Source organism: Oppia nitens, unplaced genomic scaffold (genome assembly GCF_028296485.1).
Source record: "Oppia nitens isolate AA-2021 unplaced genomic scaffold, nextdenovo-longstitch-racon4-pilon3 scaffold26_pilon_pilon_pilon, whole genome shotgun sequence".
Taxonomy (NCBI): domain Eukaryota; kingdom Metazoa; phylum Arthropoda; class Arachnida; order Sarcoptiformes; family Oppiidae; genus Oppia; species Oppia nitens.
In genome coordinates, this window is record NW_026533206.1 from 67,501 (window position 1) to 90,155 (window position 22,655).

A 22,655-nucleotide genomic window follows, 5' to 3' on the forward strand; every position below is an offset into this window, starting at 1 on the left:
ATATACAGTATTTATAATATAATATATATATATATATATATATATATATATATATTATATTTCACATATTTTAAATACATTAACAGATTAAAATAAAATTTAATTTAATTTAATAATTTAATAATATAGTATACATTTTTTTATATATATTATGAAATACATTGGATAATATTTTTTGTTTTTTTGAATAATCAATATACAGTATATGCTATGTATATATGATATATTTAAATATGATATAATTAATTTTTTGAAAATAGTATTTCCTAAAAAAATATATATATWATTAGTAATAAACTTTCAAATTTATTAGATATTGAATATACATTTAAAAAAAACAAAATCAAAACTAATATTTACTTAAAAAAATTAACATTTTTAAACAAAAATGTCAAAAAAAAGTTATATAAGAAACACATAATAATTATTATTATTATAAGACTCAAAAAAATAAGATAAATAACAATTAATTTGCAATTTTAAAAAAAAAATTATTATTTTAAATACAAACAACTGGTTATTATTCATTGTTAACTCATTGACGATSAMCCCCTCCCMCTCCCTCTCACACCTACCCCACCCCAACCAACCCCACACTAACTACTGACTATCMYAATTACCGACTGTCCAGTCTTGCATCTCATCGGTAAGTCTATGTATTTTGTTTACTTCGTCCAGTATCTGAGCCAACTGGGCCTTAACCCGGGCATCCCTGTAGCCATTGATAGGATTGCCGCCGCCGCCGCCGCTCCGGTAKCCTACAGACAATTGGCGTCCAATAACACGTAGTTTTAGTGAATCGCTAGCGGACAGGTATCTAAACACTGCTGGCGACTTACGATGATGACGATGCTGGCCTAATAGGATGGGCATCAAACCTTGATTATAAGCACCGGTAGGGGCGGCTCTGATGGTGGATGATCCCTGGCCAGGATCAACAGTATCGATTGAATAGCACATATAGTAGGGATCGTCGCGTATTGTTTCCGATAGTCTAATCTTGACCACTGCTTGCCTATCGTCTAGATAGTGGTCAACAGGGAACTGGTGATCCGGATCGCATACCTGTCCATCGTTGCCCTGGACGGTTGTAAAGCCGACAGTTATTTTGTGAAACCCGGTCACATCCGGGCGGCCGTTATTATCATCCGATGAGCTGCTGCTAAAATGTTGGCCAAACAATCGCATAGTTATCATCTGTTTATCGGGTATTACTGTTAGGCCAGTATCGTCGGTAACTATCGGATGCTTAGCCGACTCGGCCCGAAAACCGGTGATTACTGGCCACCGGTTGTGTTGTTGTTGTTGTAGTGATGACTGTCCATTAGTCCATAGGATTAGTAGTTTCTTTAAAAAACTATATTTTTTATAATAAAAAWTTTTTTTGTTAACTATAATTATTTATTTAAATTATTATAACACAAAAAATAATAGATTTTTTTTTGGATAAAATATTAAATTAATAATAATTATTACTAATAAAAAATATAACATTTGATAAAAACCTTTTTGTAATAACATTATTATAGTTATTATTATTATTATAATTATTATTAGTTGTAATGTTTTGTTGTTCACAATCAATGTTAATAATATTCAATGATAATACTATCAATAATACAAAATTAAATGTTTTAATAAACATTTTATTATTTTTAATTTTAATGTTAAACTTATAACAGGGTTATTATGATTATTACTATTATATATTATTAGTAATATAARTAAAATAATATAATTGTGACTGTATTTACATATATACTGTATATACAGTATTATAATCTAAACTTTAAATATGTAATTATAGTTAATATTATTAATATTATATAAAAATTTATAAATTAATATTTATAAAAATAACTTTTAATTAAATATGTCGGATATACAGTATAAGTAATAATATTAAATCAATTTTAATTTAAAAAATATGAAACAACAACAAAATAACTTAAATTTTTTTTATATATAACTACTAAAAAAAACATTTGGTTTCATATACTGTAATAACATATAGTATAACATATACAGTATATCTCTCATCTATCATATAATATATTGTAATAATAATAATAATAATATATCACAAAAATATTTCTGTTAATAACAGATTTTTATTAATATAATTAATTTTTTTTATTTGAAATTTTCAAGCATTATATCGTATTTAATATGTGTAGAAAAAATTTAATTTAATTTAATATTCAATAAAATATATTACAYATGTAGTACAGTAAATGTATAAATATATATATTAATATATATATTTAAAAATTTATAGTATTATTATTTTTTTAAGTACATTTACATTATTACATTATATTATACATATATTAATATATCTATTATTTTATTAAAAAACTAATTAATTTTAAATATTTATAAATTTTATTGTATTTATAATAATAATAATAATAATAATGTTAAACGTTCTAGGTTAATTATTTAAATTATCTARGATTAATATAATTAATTAATTAAACATTTTGAAATTTAWTTTTTTAAATTAATTAAATGGTATCTTTTATATTTTAMTTTRAYTTTAAAAACATTATTATTATTATTAGTCACATATATTTATTTATTAAATTTTTATTTTTGATAAATTTTATTATATATTATTTCTGATAATTTTATAATAGTTTTTAAAAYTTATTTTTTTAATCTAATACTCACTTGAAAATCACAATTACAAGTAAACACATTATTATTATATAAATTGATAGATAAAATAATGTATTTTACAATTCAATAAATAATAAAATAACAAAAAATATTAAAAATATTAATAATAAACACTTTTAAATGACACACTTATTATTTATTAATAACTATTAGTATTAGTTATCCAATTATATATATATATATATATATATATATATAGTAATTATCATATTATATTTTCTGATAATTGTACTTGCACAAATTAGAAAAATATATATATMWATATATAACACTTTGATATTTAAAATAAAACAAAATAATAAAAATAATGACAAATAAAAAACATAAAAAATAAAGTTTTAATTAAATTTAATATTAGAATAGTTTTGTTATTTAATTAAAACTTTTTTTTTGTGAACAATAAAATAAAATATATATAACAATGAAACTATTATTATCATCATCACTATTAATATTATTATTATTAATAAAACTAATTAATTGTTTAGGACTGTCTACTAATAATACGACTGTCCCATCTAGAGGTATTAAAAAAATATTAAATAATAATAAATTTAAAAAAAAAATCTTAATTAATAATTAAAATCAATTTTATTTATATAACAATATTTGTAGACCGAAATGATAAACCCTATCGTGTTGTATGCTATTGGGGCTCATGGGCCTGGTATAGGCCTAAAGGTGGCCAGGTATGTACTGTAGTGTACAGTTATATTTAGGTACAGTATTTTATTTATTTATTTTAAATAGTCATCGCCTGAGACAACTAACCCGCTGTTATGTACGCACATGATCTACGGTTTTGCCAAATTGGGCGACACATCCAACAAGATTGAAGTCTACGATCCGGACCTTGATTTAGGCGATACCGATTGGGAATCGGGTCTTCCCTGGGGAGAGGGTATGTACAGTACTTATACAATAGTTTTTTTTTAAATATTAATTTTAAAAGTTTAATTTCTCTGAGACAAAATGGTTTACTATTTCACCCCCACCCACTAAACTCTAATACTTTAATAGCCTCCACTTAGCATACCTAATCCCACACACACACATACATATACACACAAACAACACATACACACAAACATAGACACATACATAAACACACACATACACACACACACACACACACATACATACACACACATACATACATAAATACATACAAACAAACAACACATACATACACACACACATACACACACACATACATAAATACATACACACATACAGTATATATACACACAAACAACACATACACACATACTCAAAAATAATACAAAATTAATTTTAATATATTTGTTTATCAATTGTTATATACTGTTTTAAAGGTATGTATAGGCGCTACATTGATCTGCGCCGGTATGTCAATCCCCATCTAACGGTACTCGTATCGATTGGCGGCTGGAACGAGGGCTCTACAAAATACTCGCGTATGGTTAGCTCACCCCCGAAGCGCCGGGTGTTTGTCGAATCGATCGTCAAGTTTCTCGTCGATAACGATTTCGATGGCTTGGATATGGACTGGTATGCACTGGAACTACTGATTAGACTTCAAACCCACCCCCTGAACCTAATCTAATATAGTATTATTATTATTATTATATGCACAGGGAGTACCCGGGTTTCAAAGCAGGTACCGGTGGCGATGATCGTACGCCTGGCGATCCCGAAGACAATCCGAATTTTATTCAACTACTTCGCGAGCTTCGGGAGGCATTCAAACCGTACGGTTTCCTATTGACGGCTGCCGTATCGGCTGGTAGGCCAACAATTGATGTCAGCTACAATGTACCTGAGCTGAGTCAATTGGTTGACTTTATCAATGTTATGACCTATGATTTTCATGGTGGCGGTTGGGATAATGTTACCGGTATAGCGCACTAGCTTATGTAGTCAATAAAAAAACTAACACTACCATACCATATAATTTTTAAGGACATAACGCTCCACTGTATGCCAGTGCCGGTGCAACTGAACATGAAAAACAATTTACTGTTTCCTATGCTATCGACTATTGGCTTAAATTGGGTGCCGATCCTAAAAAATTGGTTGAAAAATTTTGTTTGTTTACTGTATCTACCAGTGCTTAACTAACCAGTGTTTTCCATAGGTAATGGGTATGGGTACCTATGGCCGTACGTTTACACTGGCCAATCCGGCCAATCACGGTCTGGGAGCACCGGCAGTCGGTAAAGGAGGCAAACCGGGTAAGTATACCGAGGAAGAGGGAATGTTAGGCTATAATGAGGTATATAAAAAATATACAGTATTTTTCAATCACACACACTCACTCACTCACTATATGACATACCTCTCGATCCCCCCATCCACATCCACCCCACCCAACCCGTTCCCCCAGATATGCGAATCATTTCAGACAAATCCAGATAAATGGCATATATTCAGGGATGACATCCAGAAAATAGTCTACGCTGTCAATGCAAATCAATGGGTCGGCTACGATGATGACCAGTCACTAGGCGAAAAGCTACAGTTCCTTAAACAGCGCAAACTAAGCGGTGCTATGGTCTGGTCGATAGATACCGACGACTATTTAGGCCATTGTTCTGCAGTGGGCAGTGGTAGCGGTAGTAATGGTCTGAAACATCCGCTGATGAAGACAATCAGTGGCCAATTGAATGGTATTACAGGTCCCGATCCTGTCATACATGAGCATCACTATAGACCGCCACATACGACAACAACTGTCCCCAACATTTAAACCATAAATATAATACAGTATTAAAATATATAGATATAAAAAAAATTATTATTATTTTATTTTCAATAATAATAATTATTAATTAATTAAAATTACTATTATATTAATATAATAAAAGTTATATCTATTTAAATATTAAATAACTAATTCATTGATTATTTTTGTTATATAATGAACTAAATTAATATTTAATAAAAATATTTATTATTATTTTAGTTTCAATAATAATTATTAGTTAATTAAATAAAATTACTATTATATTAATAATTAATAGTTATATCTATTTAATTATTAAAAATAACTAATTGATTGATTGATTGTTTTTTGTTATATAATAAACTAATTAAAATTAATAAAAATATTTTATTATTATTATTTTATTGATTGATTGAGTAATATTTTTTTTTAATTTATCAATATCAATTAATTTAGGTATTTTTATTATATAAATATTATCAATTAAATAATAGTAAATAATATAATTTATCTGGCGCCAACCTAGCTAGCAAAATATATTTATTATTAATCTTTTAATTTTTTTAATAAAAATAAATTTAATAACTAAAATGATAAATTTATCTAGAACACTTTTGTTTTGTTAAAATAAAATCAAATCATATAGATAATTTTTTATATATATAATAAATGTGCAAAAAGTGCACACTGCTCCTATTTTCATTAGAAATTAATTAAAAAAAAATTTTTTTAAATAATAATTGGAAGTTATAAAAAAGATAATAATAATAATAATAAATCAAATTTATCAAGTTAATATTATTATATTTTATTAATATAATATCAAACTTAGATATATCTTAGTAAATTTCCATATACTGTATTTTTAAAAAATCAATAATTTTTRCTAGATAAGTTTGATTTATTGAATTTTTTTRTTGTTGTATACAATCATTAATAATAATAATAATTATTAAATTAATTAATATCTATTTTTTGAGTAGGGTGTATTATTTCTAAGAAAAATTATAATCAATATATATATATATATATATATATATATATAATTTATATATATATATATATATTGATTACAKTGTAGTTATAGACTTTTTTTATCAATAGTAAAATGTGCATGTGTACTTTAGCGTGATTTTTTTCACCAACATTTAATTATTATCTAACAGTTTTTATTTTATTTTATTTTTCAATTAATTAATCTTTTTATTATCAATAATATACAGTAGTAGTAGTAGTTTATTATAAATTTATATATAAATAGGTTTTTTAGTTTCAGTATTAATTGCCTTGTCAATTTTTTTGTTTTATTTATTTATTTATTATTATTATTACTAATAATAATATTTATAATAATAATACGTAGTAGCTAAAATATATTAATATAAAAAAAAAATGAGGTGGCTACTTTTAGCTAATTCAATTAGTGCATTATTAGTGCTAATATTTGGCGCACCTAGTCAAAGTATGATTTTTAATTAAAATCCTATCTATTAAGTTAAAAATAATTATTATTATTTTTTATAAATAATAACTTGTTAATTTTTTTTATAATTATTTTTTTTTATAAAAATTATATTAAATAGTTAAAACTAATGATGATGACAATGGCTATAAAATTGTTTGCTATTATGGTGCATGGTCAGGTTGGCATAAAGATAAGGGCGAGGTTTGTATAATTAATTGTATTTTATTTAAAAAATTAACTAGATAAAATATATAAAATATATAAATATTTTTTATTTTAATTTTTATAAATAAAAGTTTACGCCCGAAAAAGCCAACCCTAATCTATGTACACATTTGATGTACGGTTTCGCTGCATTGGACGACGCTAGCAGTAAAATCAAACTGTTTGATCCCAATTTGGATACCGGCGACACTGACTGGCACTGTGGCCAATGGGGAAAAGGTAGGTCATACACATACTAATATATATATGTGTGTGTGTATATATATTTTTTTGTGTGTGTTTGTGTGTATGTGTATGTGTGTGTTTGTGTGTGTGTGTGTGTATGTGTGTATGTGTGTGTGTGTGTGTGTGTGTGTGTGTGTGTGTGTGTGTGTGTGTGTGTGTGTGTTATGTATGTATGTGTGTGTACATATTTGTGTGTGTGTGTGTTTGTATATGTATTTGTATTTGTATATGTATATGTATTTGTGTGTGTGTGTGTGTGTGTGTGTGTGTGYGTGTGTGTGTGTGTGTGTATGTGTATATATATATGTGTGTGTGTGTTAATGTATGTATGTGTGTGTATTTACATGTATATATATGTTTGTATTTTTGTGTGTATACATATTTGTGTATGTATTTGTATTTGTATTTGTATTTGTATTTGTATATGTATTTGTATTTGTATATGTATATGTATTTGTGTGTGTGTGTGTGCGTGTGTGTGTGTGCATCAATGCATTTACATGTAAAAAACTATACTATTATGTATTACTCTGGTATATATCATATTAAAAATAAAAATTATTTTATTTTATATCATTAGGTTTCTATCGGCGCACAGTTGACTTACGCAAGTATACCAACCCTAAGCTAAAGGTTATCATATCGATTGGCGGCTGGAATGAAGGTTCAACTAAATACTCAACAATGGTTAGTTCGCCCGACAGGCGCCGGGCGTTTGTACAGTCAGTGCTCGATCATCTTAAACTATACGGTTTTGATGGTCTCGATCTGGACTGGTATGTAATTATAAACAGTCATATGCATGTATAGTATATACAGTATATTGTATACCGTATACTATATATATATTAATAATATGCTATTTAAAAAAAACAAACAAATAACTAATGTATTATATTTAAATATTTTTTTACATATACACTCACACACACACACACTCATACACTTACTCACACACTTACTCACACACATACTCACACACTTACTCACACACTTACTCACACACATACTCACACACATACACACACACACATACACACACACACAAACAAACATATACACACATATACATAAACACACACACACAAACACACACATATGTATACACACATATAAACACACACACACACACACACAAATACACATATAAACACATACATATACACACATATACACACACATATATATATATACTCATAGGGAGTACCCGGGTTTCAATGCCAAAACCCAGGATCCCGGTGACGACCGAACACCTGGCAATCCTAAAGACAAACAAAACTATATTGCCTTACTATCTGAACTGAGACAGGCCTTCCAGCCGCACGGCTATCTACTATCGGCTGCCGTATCGGCTGGTAAGCCAACAATAGACATATCATATGATGTCAAACCAATGATGCAATACCTGGACTTTGTCAGCGTTATGACCTATGATTTTCATGGCGGCTCATTTGATAATGTTACTGGTACATTTTTTAAATTTTTCAAAAAATTAATTAAAATTAATTATATMTATATATATATATTGATAGGACATAACGCACCGTTATATCCGGCCACTGGCGATGATGAACATCATAAACAGTTTACAGTTTCCTATGCTATCGACTATTGGCTTAAACTGGGAGCCGATCCCAACAAACTGGTAATTATAATAATAATAATAATAATTATTATTATTAGTTATAAATTATATTTAACTAATACAACAATAACCAACAAAAAAAAACTATTAGATTATGGGAATGCCTACCTATGGACGATCATTTACGTTGGCCGACCCCAACAAAAGCGGTTTCAATGCACCGACAGTGGGAAAGGGTGGTAAAGCCGGACCGTATACAGGACTGGCCGGTACTTTAGGCTATTTTGAGGTACAATAGCCGATTGGCTACCTTTACTGTTGACTAATATAATACAATTATTGTGAACCACCCCTTAAACCTATCCTATACTACCCAACCCATCCTAAAAAACCACTAGATCTGTATGGATCGTAACTGGAAAGTCCATAGAGACGACGTCCAGAAAGTTGTCTACGCTGTCAACGGTGACCAATGGGTCGGCTACGATGATATCCAGTCGTTCAAAGATAAGCTACAGTTCCTTAAGCAGCGAAAACTAGGCGGCGCTATGTTCTGGTCGATAGATACCGACGATTTTGGCGGCTATTGCGGCGGCGAAAAATTCCCGCTAATCAAATCCGTTTACCGCGAACTGGTTGGCCAGCCGGGACCCGATCCCGTCCAAGTGGAACATCATTGCAAATATAATACAACACTAGTTTAAAATTTATTATTAATATTATTATTTGGATATAATATTATTTATATTACCCGATAATAAAGCAAACAAACAAATAGTTATTTTATTTTCTATTGTTTTTTTTTCTACATATAATTAAAAAACAATTATTAATGTATTTTTTTAATTTCATAAAATAAAAATAWATATATAGTATTAGTATTATTATTATCATAAATATTAATAAATAAATAAATAAAAATTATAATTTTAAAAAATAAAGTGTAATCCAATTTTTTTAAATATAAATTTTTATTAATTAATTAATTAACTTAAATATATATCTCAATTATACTATTAAAAAAAATTAACAAACAAATAATTAAAAAAAACAAAACAAAATTAATGTATTATATTTTAATTAATTTAAAAAATAAATTATTAACTTAAATATTTATAACTATTAATATATTTTTGTTATTAATTTAATTAATTGTTCAAATAAAACTAAACTATTTTATATGTATATACCTGTAGTATTAATATATTATTATTATTTATACTAGCACATTTTAACTAAACAACAAAACAAACAAAAAATTGTAAAAACATTTATCTAACCTAAAACCTAAACTMTTTCTCTCTCTCTCTCTCTCTCTCTCTCTCTCTCTCTCTCTCTCTCTCTCTCTCTCTCTCTCTCTCTCTCTCTCTCTCTCTCTCTCTCTCTCTCTCTCTCTCTCTCTCTCTCTCTCTCTCTCTCTCTCTCTCTCTCACTAAGAAAATGGCGGCAAACCAAACAATTCGGGTTTTAGTTCACTAAGCGAACCGATWACTTGKAYGGCACCCAACGATTTATCGCTCCGGTAGTCCGAACCGCTAACCCTACGATCGACAACATGTACGCACGGCATACCCGCCCGGACAGCGGCTTTGACACCTATTTCCGTATCTTCGATAACCAGTACATTGACCGGTGATTTGGCGGGTATTGACCGAAACATATCGTAACAACGCCTGTAGACATCGGGTTCGGGTTTCGGTCGTATGTCTCGGAGTCCCGGATCGCCAGTTAGGACGATATGATCGAATTGATCGAAAAACTCGGGCCAATATCGTCGGATAATTTTAAAGTCCGCGGGATTCGAACCCGAACCGATGGCCATCGGTATTTTATTTGCACGGAGATGTCGGACCAATTGTCGGGCACCGGGCATCAGTGGTATACCACCTTCTAGTTCGATCAGTGCCATACCTCTAGTATACATCCGGTCCATAAACTGGCCAATCGTTAGACCCGTACGATCYAACTSWGCGTCCATAAACATTTGGACAATACGTTCGCTGTACGAGTGGCCCAATAGTCGCGATTTTTGCCTACTAGTCAACTGGTGGCGGTTGTGGTGGTGTTGGTGTGGGTGAGGCTCCGGGTGSTTGTGGTGTTGGGGGTGTTGGTCACCACCACTACCAATTTCGGCAATAACCAAGTCGACTACCCGGTTCAACATAAACTCGGTATCTACTAGTGTACCGTCCATGTCAAATATTACGTGACTAATTGGCTGCTCGGTAATTAACATTTAAAAAAAAAATATTATTTATATATATATATATATTAATTAATTAAATATATTTTTAAAAGTTAATAATAACAAAATTAAAAAGTCAAATTTAGTAGTTTTAGTAAATTTTTTTGTTTTATTTATATATACTGCTATTCAATTAAATTTTTGTTTAATAATAATAATAATATTGTAATAATAATATCTAACTATTGTATTGTTTTTTTTTAAATAATATGTTTTTTATTTAATAATAATAATAATAATAATAATTTTTTTGTTAAATCATTTGCTCAATCATTGTATTAGCAGTTTGTGTATAGCGTTTGCGTTTGCAATGATATATAAGTTAATAATTTTGAATTTTGTTTATTATATTAATTTTATGGATTTTGTTTTTATTATAATAAAAATTTATTTATTTAATAGTATGTTTTGTATCTAATAAATATTTCATTTATTTAGATATATATATATTTACATAAAATGTACATGTTGCATTTTATACATATTATTATATTTAAATAGTATTAAAAATATTTTTTTTATTGTAAAAATTTATAAAAAATAATACAGTTATTACATATTATTGCTTTRTATATATATATTGTTTTAATTATTTCAAGTAGTCTATAGTCTAGACAATTGATAATAAAAATTGTTTTAATATTTCAAATATTTATTTTACAAAAAAGAAACTAATTTGTTGTTAATAATTATAAATATAATCTTATTGTTAGTATTATAAAAACAAAATTAATAAATAATTTTAACAATTAAATAAAAGATATATATATATATATATATATATATATATATAATATATATAAATGTTTACTTAAGATTATAATGTCATTTAATTAATCTTATTATCAAAAAACAACAACAACAACGACAAAATAAATAATTAAATAAATAAAAAGTTTTATTTTTTTTGTAGATTATTAAACTCAATATATAATATAATATACAGTATATTTTTATTTATTTATTATTATTACTATTATTGATAAATGGTTATTGCACTATTGTATATACAATATATATATTGTATGATATATTATATTTTATTTTATTTTTAATAATACAACCTAGTATCAATTATGCAATTTATTTTTATTAGTATTAATTTTAATACTATATTTTTATATGTTTTTTTTTAGTTTAGTACATTTAATTTTCACGCACAACAATAGTGTTATGATTGCTAATAGAGTTTAGGCAACTTTCCCATAAAATTAAATAAAATAAAAACTAAATTCCCACTAATTTATTTCCAACAAAAACAACAAATAATTACATAAAAAATTGTACATAATTTATTACATAAAAAATCATAAAACTCTAATAATATTTTTTTTGATAAAAAATTACTAGATGAAATTATATACAAAATTTTTTAAATATTTTTTATTGTTGTCGAAAATTTACTAGGGAATATAATAAATAAATATATATATATATATAAATTTAGAAAATAATTATAAATAATAATAAATAGGAAATTTAGCATGTACATTTTTATTTAATCAAAAAATGATATAAGTTTAAACTAGTATCATAATTTAATTAATTAATTATATATATATATATATATATTATATATATATATATACTGTACTTAAAATAAAATGCAATAGATTTTTAATTTTTAACTATTAAATAAAAAAATTTATATTTTAAAAATGTGTATAATATATTATTATTATTTTTATAATAGCTATAAAATATTATTAGATTATATAAAAAAAGTAATTACATAATGAAATCGCAATTATATTATTATATAATATAAACTATACTAAACAATAAACCATTGACACTACATATATATATATATATATACATATACCAGTATATATTTATATTACTAAAATCTAAGTGCATCTAGTTCAAATATTATTTAATATTACTTAATATTTTTAATATATATATAATATAATTTTTGTTTTTATTTAAAAAAATAATAATAATATTTAATTTTTTTTATGTTTTATAGCGTATAATGTACAATGTCACAAATTGACATAATTACCAATATCAATAATTATAATGATAATGATGATGATAATAATATCAATAGTAATAATAATAATAATAATAATAGAAATTCTAGACGCTACAAATATTTATTGACATTGTCAATTTATTGTTGTACATTTTTAAATGTAAGTTTTATTATTATTATTTATTTTTTTTATTAAAAAGTTACATGTAATTATTTTTATTTTTATAAATATTTTTTTTTTAATAAAAGCAACTACCTGATTTTATGTTTGGCGTAGCCCTACCCGATTTGGCCAGTTTGTACGGTACCGATATAGCGGGCATATCTCATATTATATCCATAGCATCAATAACGTCGTTATTGGGATTTTTATGTAGGTATTGAAAATTTTTTTTAAAAATTAATTAAATATTAAATATTAACTAGCTAATTTATTTTAATTTTATCTTGTTAGTTAGCCTACAAGCTAGATACTTTAACAAGCAAATAGTTTTCGCTATACTGCTACTATTGCGCGGTATAACTGCAAGTTTGCTGCCAATACTGTCCAATCTAGTGGAGCTATCCATAAATTACGCCATCTATGTTTGTCTAACGGTTTGCTATCAGACGTCGGTAAACGTATGGGTTATCGATATTTGGTCCGTAGATTGTCCGCCGTTTATCCAAACGTTACATCTAGTATACAGTGTTGCGGCAATTGTGGCGCCACTTTTGGCCCAATTAGCATTTCATCGTAACTATGAAGTAGTTGAAAACAATAATGTACAGGGTGGTACCCGGGTCAATGATAATAATAATAATAATAATAATAATACTAATACTAAAATAATACCAATTTGGGTACCATTTTTGATAGTTGGTACATGCATATTTCTAAGTGGAATTTTAATGTTGACGTTATTTATGTTCAAACGTTATGTACCTAGACAAATTAGTAATAATAATAATAGTTTGGAATCGAATCCAACTAATATAAATAGAACAATTAGCAGTAGTAATAATAATAATAAATTAAATAATAATAATAATAATAAATCATCATGGTACATTATTTCGGCAAAAAATATTAAACAACATTGGCACAATATTCGAAAAGAAATTCAATTTGATTTATTACCTAGCTCAAAATTATCATTTATTAATATAACAATTACATGGATGTTATTATTGAATGCCGTATTCAATGTTGGCTACATTTCCTATTATCCGACATTCCTTCAACTATATGGCCGCCAACAAAATGCTTCATCAACTAATATGGCGGTATCGCCACTGGTATCGCCAAAATTAGCCGCCTATATGACTAGCGTTATGTATGCTGGCCAATGTCTATGCGCCCTACTATATATACCCATAACCAGAGGTATAGGTGCCCAAAAAATTCTATATATTCAATTAGTCATAGTACTAGCTAGCTTATCAGTTTTATGGTCAAAAATTAGCCTAGCTACACTATGGCTAGGTTCAGCATTGTTTGGTTTGGGTACTGGACTACTAGTTCCCGGAATGTATAGTCTATGGGAATCACTGGCACCGCCACTAACCGATCTAAAAGGTTCATTGATATCATTGGCTACTAGTTTGGGTATACTATTGGCATCGTTGACCATGGGCAAATATCTTGAATCAATGGCCCAATTGTTTATCTATATTGAACTTAGTCTAACTATAAGTGTATTAATTTTATTAATAATTATTGATTATGTTAGAAGAAAATTATAAAAAAAAATTATTATTATTATTATTATTTATTAATTAATTAATTAATTAATTAATTGTTAGAATATATTTTTAATAAATAAAAAATATTTTTAAATAGTTTCTATCTATATAAAAAATAAATTAATTAATATCTACACACACACACACACACACACACACACACACACACACACACACACACACACACACACACACACACACACACACACACACACACACACAAAATATTAATTAAATAATTTTGTTAGATTTTAACAAAAAAAAATATATAAATAAATAAAACTAATAAATAATTACACATTTTTAAAAAAATTATTTAATAATAATAATAATATTATTATTTTTAAAAATTTTGAAATTTACTATTAATTAATATAATAATACATTTATTTTTATTATTTAATATAATAATTGATATTAAAGTATTAATATAATAATATTAATAATAAATTATTATTAAAACTTTAGTTATGAATAATTATCAATAGTTTATGTTTAGTCTACAATGTTTCAAACAAATTAATTATTTATTTAATATATTATTTTTCAATTATAAAAAAATTAATTTATAAATAAAAATATGATAACAATCACCCTGGATAGTAATAAATAGGGTCGTTTAAATTAAGTAATAAATATATTAACCCTAACTTTCAAATAAAATATTATATCATAAAATATATATAATACATACATAATGTTGAAAATAAATAAATAAATGCTTATAAAATGTAAAATATTTATTTTTTGAAATAAAAATATTGCTAAAAATATGAGCTATTATCTGTGACTTAACACATTTTTTAAAAATAAAATAAGTTAAACATTTTTACATTACAACAAATAAAAAATTAAATAACATATTTTACTAAATTAAATAATATTATATATAAAATATTATATATACTGTATATATATATGTATATAAATATTTTAATTTTTTTAAAAAATGGATCAACAAATTGTTAGACACTCAACAAAATTTAAACTATTGCTTACATTAATGATTTATATTGCAATGTCTATTATAGTAAGTATATACAGTATATATATTAATTAATTAATTATTTATTAAAAAAAAATATTTTTTTATTAAAATTTTAAATTACAATTTAAATTAGTCAATACCCGATAGTATGATAGGTATAGTATTGAAAGATTTGGCCCATATTTACGGCACTAACATATCGGGCATATCTAATGTCAATTCAATTGCTGTCAGCATTGCATTGTTGGGTTTCTTATGTATTGTAATTTATAATAATTTTTTTTAATATATTTTATTTTTAATTTTTATTTTTAATTATTTGCTAATTATTTGCTTTTTATTCATAATAATAATTATTATTTTTTACTACTACTACTACCACTACTACTACTACTACTACTACTACTACTACTACTACTACTACTACTACTACTTCTACCACCACTACTACTACTACTACTACTACTACTACTACTACTACTACTACTACTACTACTACTACTACTACTACTACTACTACTACTACTACTACTACTACTACTACTACTACTACTACTACTACTACTACTACTACTACTACTACTACTACTACTACTATAATAATAATAATAATAATAATACTTTACTTAATTAATTATTAATAATTATTATTATTGATAAATAAACATTAATAATAATAGTATAAATACTATAAGCTATTTAAGTATAGATTATAAACATCTATAAATATCTATTTTCTAATTAAAATAATAATAATTATTATTATATCAAAAATAATTTATTTATAGAAAATAATCTAAATTTAATATAATTTAAAAAAAAACAATAATAAAATCTATATAAAAAAATATCTAAATTTCTAACTTTAAGGTACACTAATATCCAGATATACAAACAAACAGTTAATATTTGGCTTATTGTCGATACTAAGAGGCATAACCGTAGCACTGTTGGCCAGTTTACCGTCGCTAACCATATTTGGCGTAGACCTATCCATATACGATATATTCAACAGTGGCCAGATATCGCTGGCCAATCTATGGACAATCGACATATGGGAGGCTAACTGTGCGCCATATATGCTTGGGTTGCAAGTGTTTATCGGTTCGGCATCGATAGTATCGCCACTGATTGCTCAGCCGTTTCTATCAAATATCGATTGGACTTTAAATCAAAATAATCAAACAATTGATCTAGTTCAATTGAAAACGCATATACCATTTATAATATTTGGTTCAGCTAGTGTTGGAGCTGGCTTAATTATTTTAATCGTGTTTCTAATTAAACCCTATCAAACTAGACAATTACCTAGTATACATAATAATAATAATAATATTGATAATAATGATGATAATAAATCTATTAATTCAACTAAATTGACCAAGCTAAACAATAATACAAAAATAGTTAAACAAAATTTATTGAAATTTTTTCAACAAATTAAACTTGAACTATTACCTACTAAAGTGATCGGGGTCATCAATCTGGCATTGATAGTGATATTCATATTTGTTAGCTTTATTATCAGTTGTTTTCAACTATACTATCCATCGTATGCCCAATCATATGGCCAGGGTATTGACCAGCGATTGGCCGCCTGGATGACAACCGTCAACAATTGTTGTCAAGTTGCCAGTCTAGCCGCTGGTGTACTGCTAGTCAAATACATACCTGTCCAATATCTGGTACTATTACTTCAACTACTATCCATCGGCGGCTGTATAGTCGTATGGTCGAGCAATAAGGCCAGCTATCTATGGACAGGTAGTGTACTGTTTGGACTGAGCACTGGTCCGGCCAGTCCCTATCTGTACAGTCTATGGGAATCAATATCGCCGGTTACCGATCTGGTAGCCATCGTTGCCCTATTGGTGTCGACAGCCGGCAGTGTACTGACCAGTGTTATAATTGGCCGATCAGTTGAAACCTATCCGCTATTGTTTATCTATGTTATACTAGCCCTATCAATTTGTATATTCATATTGATTGTACTAGTTGCTATATTGAAATATAAATTTTTGCAGCAGCCAGCTACTATTGATAATTTAAATAATAATAATAATAATAATTTAGATAATGATTGTAATAGCATCTATGATACTAAATTGTAAATATACAGTATATATATATAATATTTTTATTGATATTTAATTATTTTCTTATAATTTTTTTTTTTATAAATATTTAATTAATAAATTTATTTATATATTTTTGTATAAATGTTAGTTGCTTTTTTATTATTTAGTTGAATTTTAGTAATAAAATATTTATTTTTATTAATGATAATTTAATAATAATATTATCTATATATTTTATTTATATATATATTAAAAATAAATATTAAAATAAATTTTTATAAACTCATGTCTAATTTGATTATAATTATTATGATGATACTGATGATGATGATGCTTATTTTTTTGTTGTATATATAATATATATTATAATTTACTAAATTAATTATTAAATTAATTACTAATTTTTCCAAAATTATTTAATATATTAATATTTTATTACTAGTTGTTTAATTGCTTAATATAATTGTATTGTATATTAAATTTTTTTAATGCTTACATACAATATATAAAGTTTATCGTTTATTATTTTTACTTTAATTATTATATAATTAATATGTATTTACTTAACTAACTAACAAATTAATTATTTATTTATTTTTTTGATATTGTTATTAAATTTAACAAAAAAAAATAATGATAATAATTAATAAACTAAAATAATAATTAGTAATAAAGTTTTTAGTTTATAAATTTTTTTTAATTATTTTTTAATATAATAGATTAATCCTCTTATTAATCAACAACAAAAATCATCAAACTGAACAAGACACATTTAAGTAATTATTGATAATAATAATAATAATAAAAAAAATAATAATAATAATAATAATAATATTAGTAATAATAATTAAGATTATTAATAGTAGTATTAAATATAATCTATATTAGTATAGATTAATATTTACAATAATAATTAATATATATATATATATATATATATATAATTAATTAAACGTTACACTCATTTATTGATAAAAAAAATAATAATCTAAAATAATAATATGTTTTGTAAAATAATTACAATATTAACACACAAACAAAAAAATTATTTATTATTTTTATTAAAAAATTTTGTTGTTATTGTTGTTAATGTATTGAATTAACAAAATATTATTTAACTACTATTTTGTTGTTATTATTATTATATTCTAATTATAATTGTTAACATAATTAACATAAAAATTATTATTTATTGTAAAATAGTATTTTGGATAATTGAGCAAGCAACAAAAAATTAAAATAAAATATGGATCAACAACAACAACCAAGACATTCAACAAAATTTAAATTTTTTTTAATATCAATGATTTATTTGGGAATGTTTTTAATAGTAATTAGATTTTTTTATTTTAATTATAGATTATTAGATTAAAAGTTATTACAAGAGTATTAACTATTTATTTAAAAAATTATTAATATTATTATAATTTTTTTTAATTAAAAAAAAATAGCAAATTGCCGATAGTATGACCAGTTTAGTACTAACCGATTTGGCCCACATATACGGCACCGATATATCTGGTATATCCGATATACTGTCCATTTCAGGCAGCATTGCATTACTGGGTTTTATATGTAAGTCCTTAAGTTTTTTTTTAAAAAATTATATATACTTTATATACATATATATATATAAATATTAATTTTTAATATTAAACTATACTTTATATTGAAATAATATTGTTATTTATTTAATTTTTTAATCTTAATTTTAATAATAATAATAATACTAATAATAATAATAATACTTAATAATAATAATAATACTAATAATAATAATAATACTTAATAATAATACTTAATAATAATACTTAATAATAATACTTAATAATAATACTTAATAATAATACTTAATAATAATACTTAATAATAATACTTAATAATAATAATAATACTTAATAATAATAATAATACTTAATAATAATAATAATACTTAATAATAATAATAATACTTAATAATAATAATAATACTTAATAATAATAATAAAATACTTAATAATAATAATAATAATACTTAATAATAATAATAATACTAATAATAATAATAAAACTTAATAATAATACTTAATAATAATACTTAATAATAATAATAATAATAATAGTACTTAAATTTTTTTTGATTATCATAATATTAATAATATTATTTTTTTTGTTTAATTTATCTAGGTAATTTAGTATCCAGATATACAAATAAACAATTAGTATTCGGCTTATTGTTGATACTAAGGGGCATAACCGTAGCACTGTTGGCCAGTTTACCGTCGTTGACCTATTTTGCTATAGATCTATCAGTTTACAATGTATTTGGTAGTGGCCAGGGATCAATAGCCAGTCTATGGGTAATCGACATATGGGAAGCTAACTGTGCACCTTATTTGCTGGCGTTGCAAGTATTTATCGGTATGTCATCGATAGTATCTCCACTAATAGTACAGCCATTTCTATCAAATATCGATTGGACTACTAGTAGTAGTAATAATAATAATAATAATAATAATAATCAAACAATTGATCAAGTACAATTGAAAACACATATACCATTTATAATATTTGGTTCAGCTAGTGCAGTAGCTGGATTATTTATATTAATAATGTATTTGATTAAACCCTATCAAGGTAGACAATTACCTACTATACATGATAATGATAATAATATTAGTAACAATAATAATAATAAATTTAGCAAGCTCAATAAAAAAATTCAACAATTTTTTAGTCAACTAAAACTAGAATTAATGCCAACAAAATTCACCTTGCTAATTAATCTAGCATTGTTGCTTGCGTTTGTATTTCAAGGCCTAATACTCAATAGTTTTCTATCCTATTATCCAACCTACGCGCACATATATGGCCAATCGGTTGACCAGCACCTGGCTGCATTCATGATAACCGTCTACAATATATGTCAAGTTGCCAGTCTATTGTTGGGCGTACTGGTCGCCCGTTATCTGCCAGCCCAATATATATTGCTAATATTGCAACTACTGGCCATTGCGGGCTCAGCAGTTATTTGGTCTAACAATCTATCCGGTTATCTATGGGCGGGTACTGTACTCTATGGGCTGAGTATTGGCCCAACCGGACCCAACATTTTCAATCTATGGGAATCAATATCACCGGTTACCGATCTGGTCGGTATGTTTATATTGTTGACATCAACTGGTGGTCTATTGGTATCCAATGTTATTATTGGCAAAAATCTTCAATCCCATCCCCTGTTATTTATCTATATTATATTAGGCCTATCGGTGCTTATATTTTTATTAATCATGCTTGTTGCTATTTTGAAATATAGACTGCCTAAGCTAGCTAATAATAATAATAATACTAGTAATACTAGTAATACTAGTAATAATAATAATACTAGTAATAATAATAATACTAGTAATAATAATAATAATAGTAGTAATAGTAGTGCAAATTTTAATGATAATTTTATTATTGATACTAATAATAATAATAATAATAGTAAATTATAAATTTAAATATAATTAAATATAAATTAAAAATTAAAATTTTTTCTATTATTAAATATGTTTAGTTATTTACAAGTTGTAAATTACAACAACAAATAAAATTATAATTTTGTTTTATTATTTTTAAAAAAAAAAATTACAGTTAATAGTTATTTTATTTAAATTAATAATCTAATATATAATAATAATATATTGTTATTTTTTTTATTTAATATAAATATCTATCAATAAAATAATTGATTGTTTTTTTGTTATCTTAGCTTAAAAATTAATAAAAGTAATAAATATTTTATACTTTTTCTAATTTCTAATAAGTATTTTTATGTAATACTTTAATTTGTAATAAAATTATTACAGTATTATTATTATTATTATAATTACTGTTATTTGTATTTTCTGTAATAATTATATTAATAATATTATTATTATCAATAATATTGATAATGCTGATGATGATGCTTAATTTTTATAAATTTAATTAACTATATCATATAATTTATGCTATAGACAATAAATAAATTAAGCATTATCATCAGAGCATTATCAAAATATTAATATTAATAATAATATATATATATATAAATTATTAATTTAATAGTCTACAGATTTTAAGTTTAGTAAGTAATTAATTGATTATTAGTTATAAAAGTATTAAATAAACAAATTAATTAATTAATTAATATATTATTTTCATAGTTAATTGCTTACTATTGAACAGTAAATTAATTTTAAATATATATAATAATATATTTAGTTTTTTTTTATAAATGCATAGTATTTTATTTAATATATATATAACTATATATAAAATTTAGTTTATATTCAAATTACTTTTAAAAAATCAAACAAAAATTAGATAAATATTTTCTATGAAATTGTTATTAAATTTAAGGTAACTAATTAATAACTATTATATTAATTAATTAATTAATATTGTTTTTTAATTAAAATAGTTTTTAAGTGATATTGTTTTTTATATATAAAGTTTAATGTCAAATATTACACATTAACTTAATCCTATTAATTAAAAATAATATTTATTAAACTGAACATGATAAATTAAAGTAATTATTGATAATAATACTATTAATTATTATTATTATTGATAAATAAACATTAATAATAGTATAAATACTATAAGCTATTAAAGTGTAAATTATAATCATTTATAAACACATTATTTTCTAATTAAAAAAAACATAATAATAATTATCAAAAATAATTTATTTATAGAAAACAATAATATAATATTTAAAATTAATTATTCATTATTAAG

At 24.5% G+C, this 22,655-nt stretch overlaps 4 protein-coding genes across 4 annotated transcripts in view; 1 reads left to right on the forward strand and 3 right to left on the reverse strand.

The window, feature by feature from the left end:
• Window positions 1–539, reverse strand: part of LOC128954305 (neuroglian-like) — a 6,375-nt gene extending 5,836 nt beyond the window's left edge. Inside the window, exon 1 of the mRNA XM_054299884.1 lies at window positions 536–539. Within this exon, the coding sequence (XP_054155859.1) occupies window positions 536–539 (4 nt within the window). The remainder of the gene's footprint in view (window positions 1–535) is intronic.
• Window positions 540–560: 21 nt separating this feature from the next.
• LOC128954275 (uncharacterized) lies at window positions 561–1,788 on the reverse strand. Its single transcript, XM_054299850.1, has 2 exons — window positions 1,506–1,788; window positions 561–1,357 (listed from the first exon to the last, which is right to left on the reverse strand). The coding sequence occupies exons 1-2, from the start codon at window positions 1,643–1,645 to the stop codon at window positions 601–603; spliced, it is 897 nt and encodes a 298-aa protein (XP_054155825.1). The 5' UTR covers window positions 1,646–1,788; the 3' UTR covers window positions 561–600.
• A 1,260-nt stretch (window positions 1,789–3,048) lies between these two features.
• LOC128954306 (probable chitinase 10) lies at window positions 3,049–9,644 on the forward strand. Its single transcript, XM_054299885.1, has 16 exons — window positions 3,049–3,206; window positions 3,298–3,371; window positions 3,433–3,583; window positions 4,017–4,212; window positions 4,299–4,558; window positions 4,624–4,736; window positions 4,799–4,936; window positions 5,048–5,401; window positions 6,776–6,848; window positions 6,970–7,052; window positions 7,148–7,295; window positions 7,882–8,077; window positions 8,502–8,767; window positions 8,834–8,946; window positions 9,038–9,175; window positions 9,285–9,644. The coding sequence occupies exons 1-16, from the start codon at window positions 3,104–3,106 to the stop codon at window positions 9,588–9,590; spliced, it is 2,712 nt and encodes a 903-aa protein (XP_054155860.1). The 5' UTR covers window positions 3,049–3,103; the 3' UTR covers window positions 9,591–9,644.
• Window positions 9,645–10,317: 673 nt separating this feature from the next.
• On the reverse strand, window positions 10,318–11,122 carry LOC128954276 (pseudouridine-5'-phosphatase-like). The gene has a single exon (XM_054299851.1). The coding sequence runs from the start codon at window positions 11,120–11,122 to the stop codon at window positions 10,319–10,321; it is 804 nt and encodes a 267-aa protein (XP_054155826.1). The 3' UTR covers window position 10,318.
• Between the last annotated feature and the right edge of the window lie 11,533 nt (window positions 11,123–22,655).